This window comes from Chanos chanos, chromosome 8, assembly GCF_902362185.1.
Source record: "Chanos chanos chromosome 8, fChaCha1.1, whole genome shotgun sequence".
NCBI lineage: Eukaryota > Metazoa > Chordata > Actinopteri > Gonorynchiformes > Chanidae > Chanos > Chanos chanos.
In genome coordinates this window covers 46270297-46288754 of record NC_044502.1, presented here as the reverse complement: position 1 = coordinate 46288754, position 18458 = coordinate 46270297, and the positions used below count along the sequence as shown (strand labels likewise).

The following is an 18458-nucleotide window of genomic DNA, read 5'->3' as shown; positions in this document are numbered from 1 at the left end:
TAGTAGGTCTGTCTGTCCAATCAGAAAGCAGACTGTATTCAGTTCATTTAGTTTGCATGAATTTTACAAACGATCCTCACATACTGATTAGATCACAACATCTGGCCCTCCATCAATTTTACTTTCATTCTGAACAACTGAACAAATTACTTTTCACCGTGTGCATAACTTTCCACTGTGTCTATAACTTTCCACTGTGTTTATAACTTTCCACTGTGTCTATAGCTTTCCACTGTGTCTATAGCTTTCCACGGTGTTTATAGCTTTCCACGGTGTTTATAGCTTTCCACGGTGTTTATAGCTTTCCACTGTGTCTATAGCTTTCCACTGTGTCTATAACTTTCCACTGTGTCTATAACTTTCCACTGTGTCTATAACTTTCCACTGTGTCTATAACTTTCCACTGTGTCTACAGCTTTCCACTGTGTGCTAACAGACATGCACTTAAAGACCACGAGGTCTGGATTCCAGGGAAGCATATCACTGCTAAGGACAAGTTATCAGTTTAACATCTCCCACTCACCTCTGACTAACAAACCGTCGATAGGAGAGAGGGTGAGGGGTCACAGAGTTAAACTAGACATGTGTGAGAGAGAAATACCACGCGTTAAGAGCTGAGACTTTTTACTGTGAGGGTTTTTTTGGGGGGTTTTTTTTGAGGGAGATGGATGGAGGTGGTGGATGGAGGTGACGGGAGCTCCTGCTGAATCCTGCGCTCCCTCTCTGTGAGGGTGAGAGCTCACGTGTGGGAGGACGGTGGAGAAGGGCATTATTGTAATTAAGGAAAATAATGCTAAGTCCCCTCTTCTCTTATCAGCAGGCGAGATGAAGGACGAGGGGAGAATCTCCACCTCCCAGAGGAGATTCCATTAGCCACTAATGCACAAGGTCTGGGCTTCATCAGCGCAGTTATAATGGAGCTGATATACACACACACACACTCACACATGAGCTCAGACACACACACACACGCTTACACATTCACACATTCGCATACACACACGCTCACACATTCACACACTCGCACACGCACACGCACACACATTCACACACTCGCATACACACACGCTCACACATTCACACACTCGCACTAACACACGCATACACACTCACACATTCATACACTCGCATACACACACGCTCACACATTCACACACTCACACTAACACACGCACACACGCTCACACATTCACACACTCGCACATGGACACGCGCACACATACATGCACACGCACATACATACACACCAGGTTTTCCGTTAGCTGGTAATTACCGTTTTTTGCCCGGTAAAACTTATAAAAAAAACCCAAAACAATTAATGAACTTGTCAGTCAAAATGTCCGGTAATAACACTCATACAAAACGTAGCTGTAACGAAGGCTATCCCTAAACAGGGCATTTGTGTTCTGACAGTGAAACAGCCTGGAGGAGGAGAGAGTGACAGGGCATATGTGCACTGCACGCTGCAAAGACACACTGGACACGTTAGATTTCAAGTGGCCAGCAGACGACTTTGCCGCAATGAAAAAAAGTGGAAAATAAAATGATACCTGGTAGCCTATAGGCTACATTTGATGCCATGTAGGCCTAGCCTTTTTTTAAACAGGCTACAGATGTTACAAGTCACAGATGTTTCGTATTAGCCTATGTTTGAGCGGTTAATGTCGAGGTTTTGCTCAATCGTTACTGTTCATCAAATAGTCAAACTGATTTGAGGTCGTTGTCATTGTTTCGTCAACCTAGGTCTACATTCTTTTTGCGTTTGCAATATAGGCTGTTATTGAAACGTGACCGGTAAGTTCCAAATTTGTCCAGTAAAATAACTTCTTCCCGGTCACCGGAACGGCAAGATAAAATCCTAGCGGAAACCCTGATACATACACATGCACACACTCGCACACACGGAAACATGCACATATGTGCGCGCGCGCGCGTGTGTGTGTGTGTGTGTGTGTGTCACACACTCTCTGTGAGGTATTCTGCAGCCCAGTGGGGGAGTAATGAGGAAGGTAAAGACTAAATAGCGGTGAATCGTGTAAACAGTCACTGAGATGGATGGAGGTGCCAGCGCAGGTCTCTCCCCTTTATGGACCTCCTCCTAAAATGAAAACACCACCTACCCCTCCCACTCCAGCGCCCTTCCCGTCCCGGGGCAAGGGCTGTGAGGGACGGGGGGGGGGGGGGGGGGGGGGGGGGGGGGGGGGGGGCGTCAGAAAAAGGGGCGTCTGACTAAAGCATCTATCAGCCTCTTAATGGTCCTGAACACGCGAGAGGAGCCGTTTGTTTGCTTCTGGACGCTGTGAAATTTGTGCTGTGTTGTAAAGCTGTGAAATTTGTGTTGTGTTGTAAAGCTGTGAAATTTGTGCTGTGTTGTAAAGCTGTGAAATTTGTGCTGTGTTGTAAAGCTGTGAAATTTGTGTTGTGTTGTAAAGCTGTGAAATTTGTGCTGTGTTGTAAAGCTGTGAAATTTGTGCTGTGTTGTAAAGCTGTGAAATTTGTGCTGTGTTGTAAAGCTGTGAAATTTGTGTTGTGTTGTAAAGCTGTGAAATTTGTGTTGTGTTGTAAAGCTGTGAAAGCGGCTGGGGATCGAGTCAGAGCTCATCAGAGCAGCTGGAGCAGCCATCTCCCGACACAGTACACGGCAGAATTATCACGGCGCATTGGCACGGCGCATTAGCACGGCGCTTTAGCACGGTGCTTTTGTGATCATTTTGTTTCTCAACAGTAAAATGACACTTCACCAGGAGGCCTGCAGAGAAATCTAAGAACCTGCAGAACTTCATATCAAGCCCTCATTATCCTCAACAGTGTTTAAACGCTAATTGGCTTTAAATGAATTTGAACCTCTCTCAACCATCAAACTGCAATCTGACCTGCAGCTCCAACTCACAACGCACCAAGAGATGACCTACATCTGTCTGCAGACGCTCCGATTACACAGAATTCTTAAGATCTTCGGTCAAAATTAACAATCGAATCGTCACTTTGACAATTACGCCTGAAACATTTTGCCATCATTTACATGAAGAGCTCGACGTGTCAGCCCTGTCAGCCCTGCTGGTGTAATTGGCAGACCACTGGTCTGGATACAGCATTTCATTGAATGACAAGTGCAGTATGATCCCAAGCCTTTGAGAAACTCTTCATTGCCAGCAATATCCGTCCACCTCCCAGTCCAATGGCCAGTCTCACAGCTGAACCCAGTCTAAGTGCCAGTCTCACAGCTGAACCCAGTCTAACTGCCAGAGGACAGAATTCAGACTCATACTGAGCACTTTGGCCCAGCTCATAAAACTCCTACCAACACCCTCCTTGTCCCCTCTGTTACGCAGCAATATCAACCATAAAACCGGAGTTGTTCTTCCCTCTCTTTGAAGTCACTGTGCGTTTGGACAGAAAAGTTTTTTTTTGTTTTTTTGTGGTTGTGTTTGTTTGAACCTGTGTGGCTGAGTATAACTGTCTTGTCTCCTTCCTGCTGAAAACGCCCACAATTGCCACAGCTGATTGGACAGTGTCAGTGGCCTTAAGCCCCTCCCCCTCACACTTTAACTCCTGTGACGGAGCTGACAGTAGAGTCACACACTGCCTCTGCCTAAGCTGAGATGGTCAGAGAGACCCCGGGGGGGAGAAGAGGAGGAGGAGGAGGAGGAAAGGGGAGGGAAGGAAGAGGTGGATACAGGGGAGGTGTGGAGAGAGAGGGGATGGTGAGTTAGGTATGGGGGAGGGGAGGGGGGGCGGCTGCCCCAGGGATCTGGGCACACCTGTAAGGCCTCTGGGCGGGAAACACAGACAGGCAAAGATAAACGAGAGAGAGAGAGAGAGAGATGGAGGGGATGAGTGGAGGAGGGAAAGGTTGTCACTGCAGGCAAGATACAGGCATGGGCAAGACCCTCAGAGAAAGAAAGAAAGAAAGAAAGAAATGGGAGAGAGAGGGAGGGGGAGAGAGAGAGAGAGAGAGAGAGAGAGGGAGAGAGAGAGGGAGTGAGAGAGAGAGAGAGAGTGATCCACAATGATGATAAAATATTTAGTGCTTTGCCGGGGATACATATTTACTTGAACAATTGCAGTTTCAGCAAATGTGCTTGACAGGGTAGCAGACTGCTTTGCTTTCCAGGAAAGACAACACAGAAAAGGGACCATACCGACTGTTTACATTAAACATGACTGTGTCTATGTAGTGGAGGTTTGAAGCAAACAAAACAAACCAAAAAAAAACCCTCCAGTCTGTTTCTCCGATATTCCTGCAGACAGTATTCCCACTTCAGGACTGTAAACTTTCCTCTTCGTGCTGAGACTCATTGCTTCTCTAGGGTAATTACAGAGGGGGATATGAAATCGAATCCGGACCAGGGTCGGCGAACACTCGACCTAAGCTAACCCTGCTGAAACTGCAACTCCCAGCTTCCTTCCCCCACAGACTACACACTCGCTTTTCATAAGAGCCACAGATTAAACGGAGGTCAGGTCTGGGAGGCACTGAGGAGTAGGAGGAAAACACACAGACACAAACAACACTATCACTCCAATCACTCTTCAGTTAACTCTGAGGGTGTTAATGGTGGATTAAATAAACATGTTTTTCATGAGTAAACGATGCCTACTTCACAGACCGTTACAGAAAGAGCATCAAGATAAACAGCACCACGGAGTCATTTGAACAACGTAGAGTTTAATGGATAAAAACTAACTCTGAAATGAACACTAAGCCTCTATCACTGCAGTGATTCACATCAAAAGTTCACTTCAGTCAGTTCAGTTCAGTTCAATTCAATTTGATTCAATTCAATTCTCTGTGATTTATACGACATTTTTTCACAGTAAAACACAAGGTCAGAAATACAGCATCTCACACAGACACAGAAAAGATGTCAATCCATATCTGAAACCTGATTCAATGCCGTATTTTTTGGTGGTAGAAAAACCTTGAAAATTCTGAGTGGAAAAAAAAAGCAAAACAAAACAAAAACTCTGGCACTGGGGATACATGTGTAGCTCTGGGAATGCTGGTTACAGGAGCAGAGTTAGACGACAGTAACACCGTTTCTATGACAAAGTGAGGGATGGAGAGAAGCAGGCTTCTGCTCTGACCATATGCTGGGATGATTACACTTCAGATGAGCACCACTGAGAATTAATCAAAGACCCAATCTGAGCCGCAGCCCTTCAATCAACACCAGATTAAGAGGAAACTGCAGTGCTTCTGTCCTAAGGCAAACTAGAAGACTCGAATGTTAAACACCCAGCTCATACCGAAAAAGAAAGAGAGAGAGAGAGAGAGAGAGAGAGAGAGAGAGAGAGAGAGACGGCGATGTTCGTCTGTTAGGAAAACGTACAGCAGAGGAGCTCACAGTTTCACAGGACAGGGATTATCCAAAATACATTTGGCAGACAGAAATTCACAGCACTCAAGCAGCAAAAACAATGAAATAACTGAGAATTAAGACAGATTGTCTTAATAACTTTTAATGGAACACCTTCTTCCTCTACTCTAAAGCTAGTAGATAAAGGAGAATGTCTCTTTTTAGACCATCTTTTTAAAAGCTTATAAGAGCAACAAGAAATACAAATAGTTGCCAATCTGCAAAGCCGGTCATTGTAAAGCACCTATTGATGAGAATTAAAGCTAGCTAGACATAATCCTCCCGAAATTTAATTCTACATTATAGGTTTTTTTCTTTTTCCCTGCTTGGGCCCCTGATTACACACGACGGCGGCAGTTCTCCAAGTTTGATTTTAGTCACTGCATTGCTTGAAATTCCTTTGTCACTAACCAACCCACACAGATACACTCACACAGGCATAGACACACACACACACACACACACACACAGACACACACACACACACAAAGCCCTCAAACACATCCCAGTCTTCAAACACATTTCCCTCCAGCATTCTCTCCCTCACCCCACTGTACAGTTCTCCTGATGGAATTCTGCCCTCCAAGAAAATGGGTCAGCCAAGCCCATCAGATCTCTCTCTGTCTCTCTCTCTCTCTCTCTCTGTCTCTCTCTCTATCTATCTATCTCTCTCTCTCTCTCACATGCTATTACAGAGGTCTGTGTGTGACAGACATAACCTTTGACTTTTGAAGGATTGTCACCACAGGCCACGGGGCAGCTCAAACAAATTGCTTTCTGGGTGTTAACACCTCTCTCTCTCTCTCTCTCTCTCTCTCAGACAATTACAGCTCTTCCTTTCGTGTTGTCTGGATCCATTTTGAAACCTGAGGATTCAGGGCCAGGGAGCAGAGTCACTGGTCAGTTGTTTGAAACCAATGAATAGGCGAATGGTTTTGATGATTGCTGAGTGCACAGGGGTGTGTACTGACACCAGAGGGGTCTCCCCCCACACTCCGCAGGGGTCAGGGAACATCTACACTGACAGGGCCTGGTTTATGTGTGGTGTGCTTGCTTGTGTGGGGCTTTCAGAGGCACTGGGAGTTGATTTATGTATGAGAGGAGACATTCTTACCTTTACAGAGCATGGAGCTTCACTGCTGACTGCTTTGACATGTTCTGATAGCCCCTGCATGAGCCATTCTGTAATAATGGATTTACTGCTGACAGTCTTCACGGGCATGCTCGCATGGTGAAATTAACATAACAATGCTCGCAGACACACGCAAACAGACGTGTGCATGTGTGTGTGTGTGTGTGTGTGTATGCTCACACACAAATGTGTATGCACAAACATGCGCACTAACACACACAAACATGTAAGTGAGCACATGTATGCATACACACACACACACACACACAGACACACACACGCACACACATACACACACAGACACACACACACACACACTCACACATGGAGTAGGACAGTCTCTGTGTAAAGATTCACTCTCACAGATGACTCTGTCAGTACTCTCCTGCCAACACAGAGCCACTTTTGGCTGTGCAGAAGAGCAAGATCTTGGAAATGAACCAAACTCACACAAACACACACACACACACACACACACACAAACAGTGTGTGTTCATCATCAAACTTCAAATCTGCAGTGAGTGAAGTTCTGCTGTCTTTCAGCATGCATAATAAACTGCCATATTGTCTGACAATGCTTTCATTTGTCAGCCTCAAAAATGAAAATTATTCATAATGTTATCAACAAAAATTAAAAAAAAAAAATGTTGTCAACAACATTTCTGAGGTTTCCAAAACCTCATAGTTTCAGCTAGTTAAGAAAAAAAACCCTTTTAGACATACAGCAGGACTGAGGCTGAAATGACATTTCTGAACTGTTTTGTATTTGCAGGTGAACTCTCAGACCATTGTGTCCATGACGCTGAACTCTCAATTCTCACCAGTATCACTCCTCCCATCACAACCCACACAGGGCATGAGTGCCCACAGTCTGAGAGCATTGTGTGTGTCTCCCTCAGATCGCACCTCCCACGGAGAGGCGGGGGGCCAGGCCCTGGCCCCCACCACTTCATTAATTACTGTGAAAAACAGACTACTAAGCTCTTTCGCCCTGTCTCTCAGAAAAGGCTCTTTACCCAAAATCCCCGCGACTTGGCAGCATAACACAGAAGTGCCTCAAATTAAAGGCTGTTAAGAACATCCAAGTCCCTCCCTTCCTCTGTCATTCCCCCCCCCCCCTCTCTCTCTCTCTCTCTGTCTCTCTCTCTCTCCCTGTCTCTCTTTCTCTCACTTTGTGCTGTTTGCCCTCGAAACAAAAGTTGTGTTGGCACGACGACCCTGTTGATGAACTCAATGCAGAGAGCCAGCTCAGCAGCCCCACATTACCAAGCCTCAGTGAGTGAGTCAGGCTCTCACTCTGCTTCAAATGAACAACCCCCCAGCTCTCTGCCAGCACTGAACCAGGCAGTAAATCCCCCTCCATCATGGTCTTGTATATGTCTGACGTGGCTGGGCTCGTTGTACGGTTTGACAGTGTGGGCTTATTCCAAGAACACCAACCCACAGACATTAAGGGACCTCATGCATGCCTGTCAAAAAAACGTCCTGGACCCTAAGATTCTATATCCTCTCCTCGTTCTAAAAACACAGGACTTCTGTAGAACTCAAGAGGTGCTGTTTTTTTTTTTTTTTTTTGCATAGCAGGCAGTAGTGCTAGTTGCTTTTCCAAGAATAACCCCAAACGCAGATGGTCAAAGCCCTGTGCGTGTCTTCTGCCCCTAACCCCTTCTCTTCAAACCACAGACCATTAAAGTGTCGTCTTTCATAGAGCTCCATTATGAGGAGGTATGGACACGTTCAGCACTGGGACACCCTTCTCTATATTTAAGGCTAAAGGCAAATGGAGAAATGTCTCTGACACAAGACACTCTGCACACAACAAAAATAAGCTCGCTCTCTCTCTCTCTCACACACACACACACACACACAACCAGACAGCACATTAGTGAAATCTAACCACAACTACTGAGAGACTAAAACATCTTCATCCCCATCATCATCATCATCATCATCATTATTGTTATATAGGCTTATTTTGTTAAAAGCATGACAGCTTGGAGAGGAGGACCTGGAGAGGCAGGCAGGGTCTGAGTACACACATACAATGTCTCCATTTCTTCCCAGTGTACCCAGACATGTGGAGACAGGGCTTCCTTAAAAGCAAAACTACAAGTCAAATCCTGGACAAGAAAGTGCCAGAACATAAAAACTACAAAGCAAGTCAGAGAGAGAGAGAGAGAAAACATAAAAAGCAAGTCAGAGAGAGAGAGAAGGAAAGGTATCAATGAAGTTGCTCTGTACCTCCAGATATCTCATTGCCGTACTCCGGGGGTTGACTATCCCGTAGCCGATGAGGCTGGACATTGTCTCTGTCCGTATCCTGCTCCTCTGGAGACACACACACACACACACACACACACACACACACACATACAAGAGCAATTGGTGTTTCAGCACAAACCAGCAGAAGCACAAACCAGCAGAAGCACAAACACATACGGAGGCCCCCTGTGAGTGGCACAGACCTGCTGTGACGGACTAATGGCAGAGACCTCTGAGGGAACACTACACAGAAGAAATGTTCACCTGGGAACACTGACCCTCAGTCTGATCCACAGAGTCACCCTGTGACCTTTAAGCCACCTGAATGAGGCATCTCCAGTGAGAAACACTTTTAATCTAACAACATTTATCACACATGCTTAATCAGCCCTTATGTTGGCATTTGATAATGGGTAAAAAGCTGTATTTCTGCCGTTAAAGTTATTTGACAGATTTTCAAAGAGTGAAAAGCAATAAGTTGAAAAAAAAAAGGAATTGACTGAGTAAAACTTTTCTGTCTATGACTTATCATTGCACTATGTCACCCCTGTCTGTGGCTCTATAATTCACAGTGGCCCAGAGTTGTACTGTCATCATAGGTGTTCACACTGATAATTTGGTTTCAAATTCAAAGGAACAAACTGTCTCTCTCGAGTGAATTATACAGTCGTGCACGACTTTTCTCCCTCCCAGCTAGGGCTAGCAGCAGAAATGTTTTACTGATATAGGAAGAAAAGTTTTTTTTGTTTGTTTTTTTTTTTCCCCATACCTGCGTACTTTCCTTGCAGCACTCTGCTTTGCTGATTCCCACTCAAAGCAATAACCTTGACCAGGTACTCCTTCGTCGGGTCGAAGCCATTTATCACCACTTTAGTCTCCCCTTTCGCGATTTGCAACTCCTTCCTCTCCCCGCCTGCGATTGGACACACACACACACACACACACACACACCAGACAGAGAGATGAGGGAGGAGAAAAGGAGAAAAGCTGATTAGCATTCACTGCCTCGCATTTTCATTACTCCTCACACAAAGCTATCGCAGCTCATACAATCTCCGCCAGTGTAGGTGTCAAGAATCCGGCGTGAGGACAGGCGGCTTTAGGGGGTTACGCGGTTCTGTGGGGCAGGACGGGCCAAGGTGAAAACGGATCTGAACTACGTGAAGGACCGGGCCCTGTGCCAATACCAGACGGAGCCGCCGCAGCACGAAACAGACACCACATGAGTACCTCACTGAGACTCTATCGGCCAATTCAGATCAGTCACCAAGAGAGCAAAGGTCACAAGGAAAGGGAGTGCTGAAGAGCGTTGGGACAAGGCCCAGTCATTCAAATGATGCAAATGCAGATTCATTCCAGCCCTGGCATGGGGATAGTGGAGAGTGTGAAATCAAGAGATCCATCTTCATATAAGGTGTAGGTTTCAGCAGCGACTCGTCCAAAAGTACAAAGGCCCACAGAGGTCGGTGAATCAGCACTAAAACATCTCCTCTATTTGGAGCCCTGGAGAAGAATCTCAAATGGCTGATGTGTTTAGGTAATGTCTGGTGGTTTGTGGATTGATGTTTTAATCCTTTGCGGGCTTCAGAGCAATGGACTGGCAACATGCATTGATTTTTTCTTTTTCTTTCTTTTTCTTCCTCTCTTTTTTTTGTTGAAAGCCATTGGAATTAGCATTCTGTGCTGTATTGGGGAACGTAGGTCTTTGAGAAAGACATGACGATCACATCAATAGTGTTGTCTTTTCTTACAAGACCAACAAGCCAGCAAGACCCATGATTAAAGGGGCCTTAATCGTGTTAAAATTGAATACAACAGAGAAGGAAACCATGCTGGACACTCTATGTGGCACACAACCACTAGTTCCACGCTCAGCGGGCAAATTACAGTTTTTAGCTGCGGTGGCAGTTCAAAGACAGATGTAGGTTTGGTTCTCTGAAGAGACACGATATCGATCGGTTCCATTGACTGGTGAAAGAATCCTTTGCCAGCCTGACAGAGCGAACTAGTTAACTAAAATAAACGCGCTGGCATTGAGAAGTGAAACTTTTCTGTAGCATAAACGCTGGTTTTCGTTGAGAATCTCATCTCTGAGTTCTCCTGCCGCTCTCGACTCCCCTGAGTGTGCCATGTGAACCCACGCTGCACCAGCCTTGTGGTTCTGACAAATTGCATGGCACAGACAAACTGACTCTCTACAGAAACCAATCTCACGGTGGTAAAGAATGTAACAAAAAAAAAACAAAAAAACCCCTTAAACAACAGATATACTGTCAGATCAGGACCCCATCTAGTACTCTATAATTCACTTTCCACAACATCTCCAATGACACAGCCTGTCCTGTCCTGTCCTGTCCCATTACAGGTCATGTATGCAGTAAATGCCGAGAGGCCTGGAGGAGACATAACTTTTGCTTTGCCTCAGGGCAGCAGACTCCGGCTTCTCCGCCTGTTCGCTTTGCCATTACCTGGAGGGGCAAAAGACCTCTTCTGTCTTTAGAGGGGTGAAACTAGATGACTCGGAGGACGTATTCGCTTTGAGGCTCCCGGTCCACATTCCCTTTGAGATCACTGACCAATTAGAGCGATTTAAATCCTAGCAGCCCATTCAGCAATCAATCGGTTGGGGGGGGGGGGGGGGTGCCTGCTGACTCAGCAGCCTCTACAGAGCATGATTGGGGTTAAAGGAAAAGGGAGCGATCTCAGGCAAAGGGCCTGGCTTTACTGATGACACTGCAGATCTGTGTTTGAAGAGGGGAAGAGAAAAGTGCTTAAGGCAGCAGATTGTCGTGGAAACGTAATATCTGTAGAAAGGTAACATCAAAGCAAACCGATTTTTCATTCAAATAACTTTGTCCAAGAGATATCCGCGCAACAGAATAACTCCGTCGGAGAGGAGAGGACTTCTCTGGCTTTTTCATTCAGCCGCCGTTCTGCCGATCCGGTCACGAACGAAAAAAAAAACAAAACAAAAAAAAAAAAACATCTGGAGCAAACTCTGAATTGAAAATAACTTTGATATGTTTCCTTTTCTAAATTTAAAGCCACGCTCAACTCCAAAGTTAATATTTTAGTAGACTGCACATAACGCCAAGAATGTCTTCCAGACTGTTGGGATTAATCGTGATTGTTTTGAGTTTGGCGAAAATGGCAACATTATGCCCAGTGTGATAGACACACCAGGGTAGATGGAAGCCTGCAATCCTTCATGAGGAGGAGAGAGGAAAGGAATACGTGGCCAAACACAGTGAACGGGAGGTTCAGCTTAGGTTTTTTTTTTTTGTTTTGTTTTGATTTTGTGCCTTCCCACTGTTCAAAGCTACAGTTCAGTGACCATGACTGTGGCTGTTGGAGTTTGCTCAGTTGCGATGCGATACCATAAACACAGGCAGCTGGATCTGACAATGACCTCTTCTTCAACCGTGCCGGTCTTGGCACGGCACTGCTCGCTAAAGTATCCAGACCTCCTTTTTCAGATTCTCAAAGGGGGTGGGTTTGGCTTTGGAAGGGGGGGGGGGGCGGTTTTGGTTTGGGAGGGGGGAAGGGGGGGCTTGTGTTTGCGAGGTCATGCAAGCCATCGTCTGTCCTCGCTTCACCTCAGTCCATCCCCCAAACACCTCGTTTTTAGGTGGACGAACCGCCGGGTGACGAACGCTACTTTGGACCCAGATGCCGAGTGAACGAACCGAATGAGCCCCGGCCATTAAACCGTGCGCGCTCAGACCGACCCACAGCTGTCGGATCTGCCTCCGTGGGTTCGTTAGGAAGTCCAGTTCTGTGTATCTGTGACTCTGCCCAGACAGAGGTGCTGGGGGAGAGGCCGCTGAATGCGGTCCAGGAAGAAGCATCAGCGCATTCAGACAGAAGCTATTGTTGCTTTCCAAAGGAAAAAAAAAAAAAAAAGTGTTTTGAGCGTTTAACAAAAGAAGGCATTCTCAAGTCTGATGGCAAACAAGGACCTGAACCACAGAAAGCATTTCATTCCCTGGGCAGTTCGGCCCGGGGCCATCTTATCATGAGCTACATCAGGGCCCAAGTCCAAGGCAGCCACTAGAGCCCCGTTTGGACACATTAGCAGACAAAGCACTTGAGTCTGGCTAGTTTATTACTCAAATACGCGTCATTTCGTCAGTTCAAAGATTATTAGTCGTGGTTACATCATTCCAAACACCGCTTAATGTCAGAACATTTATCAGAAAGATACTGAGACCCAGCATGTCTTCAAATCCTACTGCACGCATTAGCCGACCTGATAAAACATATATATCTCATTAGCAACAGTTGCTAATAGCAGTGCACTGCAATGTTTACCCAAAGCAAAGCCAAAACAATACTTTCCCTTGGTTATTATCTCTGACACATGTTAACACTGCGGAGGATCTGCTGTCTGACAAAGGCTCAAACCAAAAGCCACCTAAAATTCATTCAGTCTCTAGGTATGAATTAATTATCCTGAAAAACTTACCCTGCTTACATCTATTGGTGATGAAATGAAAAGCCATCTTTTATACGAAGCAATAATGCTGTTCATTTCAACACAGCTGGTAATCTGTAATAAACGGCTCATGAATACTTTATAGCTGCATTTGAGGTGCAATAGCTTACCTGGTTCACTGCTGTATATGAATCTATAGCCGTCATATTCTCCTCTTGGCTCTTTCCACGATACATGTAACCTTCCCGAATTCACGACTTTAAATCGTAGTCTTCTCGGGGCTGGAACTGTAAATAAAGAAGGTGTCGTTGTCATTCTCCACGTCATTAACAAATAAATGTGTATCTTTCCTCTGAAACTGTATTCACCCACCAGATTCTGCGTCATGTAAAGTGCACTGGGCAGATGTTAGAGTGGGGGAAAAACGGACAGTGGTTTTGGTTAATGAGAGAAAAGTCCAAGGTCCCTACAGAAGAGATACTACTAAAGAACACGCCACCATGTGAAGTCACATTGTCTTTCTCGCTGTATCTCTGTAAACTGAGTGGTCTGTAACTGTGCACATCAAAAGCACTACCATCTCCACGTGATTTCTGTGACTGATCTGGTTACTCTGTGTTCCTTTCTGTGATTGATGTGGTTACTCTGTGTTCCTTTCTGTGACTGATCTGGTTACTCTGTGTTCCTTTCTGTGATTGATGTGGTTACTCTGTGTTCCTTTCTGTGACTGATGTGGTTACTTTGTGTTCCTTTCTGTGATTGATGTGGTTACTCTGTGTTCCTTTCTGTGATTGATATGGTTACTCTGTGTTCCTTTCAGTCATTGATATGGTTACTCTGTGTTCCTCTCTGGCTGGAGGTTGTTTTGCTGATCACCTAAAGCCTATTGCTTATTTGGTGAAAACAGCATGACGTTATTAAATGAGCACTGCCGTTTCGCACTCTTCACAGCTGCACACAGGAGATGCCTGAGAGGAGAATGTGACTTCATTTGAACCCAGAAAAGAGGAAGACACGGACTGGTCGTGACCGGTCTCAGCAGACAGACCTGACCGGGCTAATGAAGGCCTTACTGGAACACATAAAGGGCCCGTGTCAGGCAGACTGGATCAGGACAGGACCCTACAGCTGGCCTTCTCCCTCAGCTAAACTTGACAATAAGGTTTTGTCGACTGGAGAAACACACACACCATTCTGCAAACTATTAACCAAGACACTGGGGGCGTTTTGGCGTCGGTAGGAGTCTAAATCCTGTCCTCCCAGTATCAGCTGTCCCAGATGAGAGCACTGAACTACTGGAACTGGGAGAAACTGCCAGAGACCAGTGCTAGCACATTCCCACTGAGATCTGAAACGTGAAGGTTTGAAATGAAACAGACAGAACCAGTGTAGCTACATCAGTTACATCCAGATGAGGAGAGAGATTGCCAGCGATTTTCTTACATGCCGCACATTCTGTGTTTAGGCTTTAGGGTTGGTCGCGCATGTAAGATAAAACGTGGGCAGGTGAGGAGAGGCCAAAAAGTTTTGGCAGAAAAGTGGGAAGAAAGAGACAGAGACAAAGAGAGTGAGAGAGAGAGAAAGAGAGAGAGAGAGAGAGAGAGAGAAGGAGAGAGAGAGAGAAAGAAAGACACTCTACTAGAGTTGCAGACTATGTTGGAAACGGCGAGAAATCGATGTGGAAAACTAAGTTCTAAGCTCACCAACCTGTGTTGGAAGATGGATTCTCAGCAGGCTTAGAGTTGCTGCTGAACTCAGACTTTGCGTCTCAGGGGAATGGAGCCACTCCACATTCATTCCTGTGTCTTTAATGTGCGTGAGCACCAGAAGGAAGAGTTTTACATCACTCTCACACCGAGCGAGCGAGCGAGCGAGCTGCTATGGTAACGACAGCGTTGCATATATGATGACTGGCAGAGGGACGTTTTGCATTTGTGAAGAAAATGAGACATGTTATGCACCACGGATAAACATCCAATCCCACAAAAATGTCCCCTTTCTAAAATCAGACTGGATACACGTGACTGGACCGGCCAGAGCAGCGCTGACAGGGGAGGGAGAGCAGTCCATGTGAAGCACGTAAACACTCCCTGGTGTAAAAATTGCTTTGACACTGGCCTGTGACGCAAGACGCTGAGGTAAGGTAAACGCAAACAGCCTGCTGGTAGGCAATGAAAAAGATGTTGGAGACATATTAGATCTGTTTGTTTTCAAAAATAAGCATCCTGGGACGTGTTGGAATGCCATGGCAACTCAGAGCTCCGTAACTAAATCTTTTTTTTCCCCCCGGTGACGGACTTTTTTTTGGTTTTGTCTTTTGAAAAAATGTCAAACCTTGTTTTAATATTTTTCCACTTGTCTCTTTCCCTCTTAAACCACTTCGATCTCTCGACTTGTTTTTCAGGCGTTACGCCTGGTACCCAAGCGGTCTTCCAGAGGACGGATCGGCTGCCACGACAGGTTACAGGTGACAAGCGCTGACTTGTAAGTTGAAACAGGAGGTGTGAGTGGGCTGTCTGTCGGTAGACATATAGAAAGACACGCGCTGGCAACCCTGCAGCCTTTGATGTGGTTTATCTTTCATCCGTTTGGGAGGCACCCCTGCGTTACGCAGATACCACTTACTCCAAATCCACGGAGGTCTTTTATCAGCCCTCTCCCTCTTGCTCCCCTGACAGGCTGCCTCTCCACATCGGAATGTGTGAAGCTTTATCTCTTTAACCAATGTGGAAATCCCTGCCGCGCGAATTAAAATATTACCGCGCGATTCGCCACTTCACGGTCTCTAGAACGTTCCACGGCGCGCGGGGAAAACTCGCTCACGTAACGAGGGGGCCAGGAATCTGGCTCGTGCAGGAATTACGGTGGGAGGGGGAGACAAAAGAAGTGTAACGTGTCACAAATTCTCTCTGAACTGGTCCCACTGGGTGCACGAAAGAGGATTAACCTATTTCCAGTTAAAGACGTAAAACTGCAGGTGAAACGAAACAAAACGTCTGTGGGTGTCTGAATTCATTCGGTATTTATGCAAATCCAAACGACTATCACGCCTCAAACTACGACTCACTTTATCACTTCACCTCTCAAATCAGGAAATGGATATTTATATTGGATTTTTATGTAGGACAGGTTTTCCCTTAAGTGTCGTCCCTGGAGACCCACAGCCCTGTATATATTAGCACTCTCCCAGCTCTAACACACCTGATTCATCTCATCAAGCTCATTATCTGTTGCCTGATGAGCTGAAGCAGAGCTGTTCGAGTCAGGGGAGCCCAGTCTCTGAGACCTCAGGAGGAGACTGATGCAGGACGACAGTGGAGTTGGTTTTAAAAGGTTTGGGCGTCGTCCTGTCAACATTTGATGTCTCTCGCCTTTTCCTTTTATTTATTTATTTATTTTTTTGGCATTTTGTCACATTTTTATAGTTGAAAATAGATCCTGTCTTCTGTAATCATGCTCCCATCCACTGTTCAGACATCACACACTGTGGAGTCTTCACCACTCTGAGAAGTTACTCTGAGTCTGTCTTCACACACACACACACACACACACGGCTTTTCATCATAGCTCTCACTCAAACACAGACTCTCTCTCCTTTTTTATGCCTGCAAAACATTGTCTTTACAAATTGCTTTTACTTTCAATAAATTTCACTTAGACAACCACATTTGTTTGGTTTGTTGATTTCCTGAGAGGGATCAACACACTGAAGTAAACTCCTCCATTTCTAAAAGATTACAGTTCCAGAGACTGTCTGAGTAAGGATACACATCTGTTCATCAGTTCCTCTCAGTCTTGTTGCTTCTTTTTTTAGTCAAAGTGGATATTTCCCTGGAAATGTAGTCGTGTGAATCTAACTAGCAGTTGTAACCAGTCTGAGAATGTCTGCAGAGACAGCTCTCACAACATTTTTGACCTGGTAAAACCGAAAATTCTGTCTTTGACTATAGAGACTTTGACTAAAGGAAAAAAGACAAAGAGATATCATTGTGGAGACCTGCAATGGAGAATCCACCTGTCCCTCACACACACACGCACACGCATACAGAGAGAGAGAGAGAGAGAGAGAGAGAGAGAGAGAGAACAAGAGCAAAGGGAAGACTAGGAGAATAAGGAGAAGACAGAAAGGGAGAGAAAGAACAAAAAACAAAGGGGCAAAAGAAAGAATAAAGAAATTCAGTGATTCAGTGAGCAAAGACAGGAAAATATTTGTGTGTGTGTGTGTGTGTGGGTGTGTGTGTGTGTGTGGAGGGAGAGAGAGAGAGAGAGAGAGAGAAAGACAGAAAGAAAGAGAAAGAAGAATAATCCCACATTCTTCACCCCCTCAGATCCTCCCTCTCCAGATGGTGCTAAGTTCTGGCCCTTGACTTTCTTTCACTCCACAGCCTGGAAGGAATGTGAACTCTATCCACACGGGCTGACCAATTAAACACATCAGTCTCCCATAGGCACCTTACCATACCTCTCTCTCTCCCTCTCTCTCTCTCTCTCTCTCTCTGTGTCTCTTGCTCCCTCTCTCTCTCTCTCTCTCTCTCTCTCTCTCTCGCTCTCTCTCTCTCTCTCTCTCTCTCTCTCTCTCTCTCTCTCTCTGCGTGTGTGTCTCTCTCTCTGTGTCTCTGTGTCTCTCTGTCTCTCTCTCTCATATTTTTGGATTGTTTGGGCAATGAGCATCAGTGTTTAAAACCCAGTAAACACAGACTGGGTATTTAAATGAATTGCTCACCTATGAAATAATCAACACAGTGTTAAGATCAGACCAACAATACATGTCAACAGGAAGGAAGCACAAAGAGCCTAGTGCAGCAGCATGATGGGGGAAAGCCTCAGGTGAACCTGCACATCAGAGAGAGAGGGAGAGAGAGAGAGAGAGAGAGAGAGAGAGAGAGAGAGAGAGAGAGATGAAGGACTTACCTTGACCCTGAGCTGGACCAGGGAACTGAAACAGCCCTAGGAGAACCACCAGACACCAAGTCTTAAACCCCAAGCCCAAAACCTCCATCCTTATGTGGGTGACGACACGCTCGTACCTACAGGGAGAGAGAGAGAGAGAGAGAGAGAGAGAAATCAGATGAAGCTTGGCTGGCCTCAGAGTTGGTGGTTAGGGGAGTGACTATGGGGGGAGGAACAGTGGAGACTTTGTTACTTTATTTGACGTGTAGCCTGTGAAGAGAAGTTCCTGAGTGTCATTGTTGTTGGTATGAGAACAACCAGATTACTATAAAGCCCCTGTCACTCAAACTCAAACTTCAACACTGAGGGGTTGATTAGT

General features: G+C 45.7%; 1 protein-coding gene across 1 annotated transcript in view; it reads right to left on the bottom strand.

Moving 5' to 3' along the window:
* Positions 1-18188, bottom strand: part of col14a1a (collagen, type XIV, alpha 1a) — a 110250-nt gene extending 92062 nt beyond the window's left edge. The window contains exons 1-4 of the mRNA XM_030783261.1: positions 18101-18188; positions 13360-13476; positions 9524-9667; positions 8734-8820 (exon numbers count right to left, since the gene is read on the bottom strand). Coding sequence (XP_030639121.1) covers positions 8734-8820; positions 9524-9667; positions 13360-13476; positions 18101-18188 — 436 coding nt within the window. The remainder of the gene's footprint in view (positions 1-8733; positions 8821-9523; positions 9668-13359; positions 13477-18100) is intronic.
* Between the last annotated feature and the right edge of the window lie 270 nt (positions 18189-18458).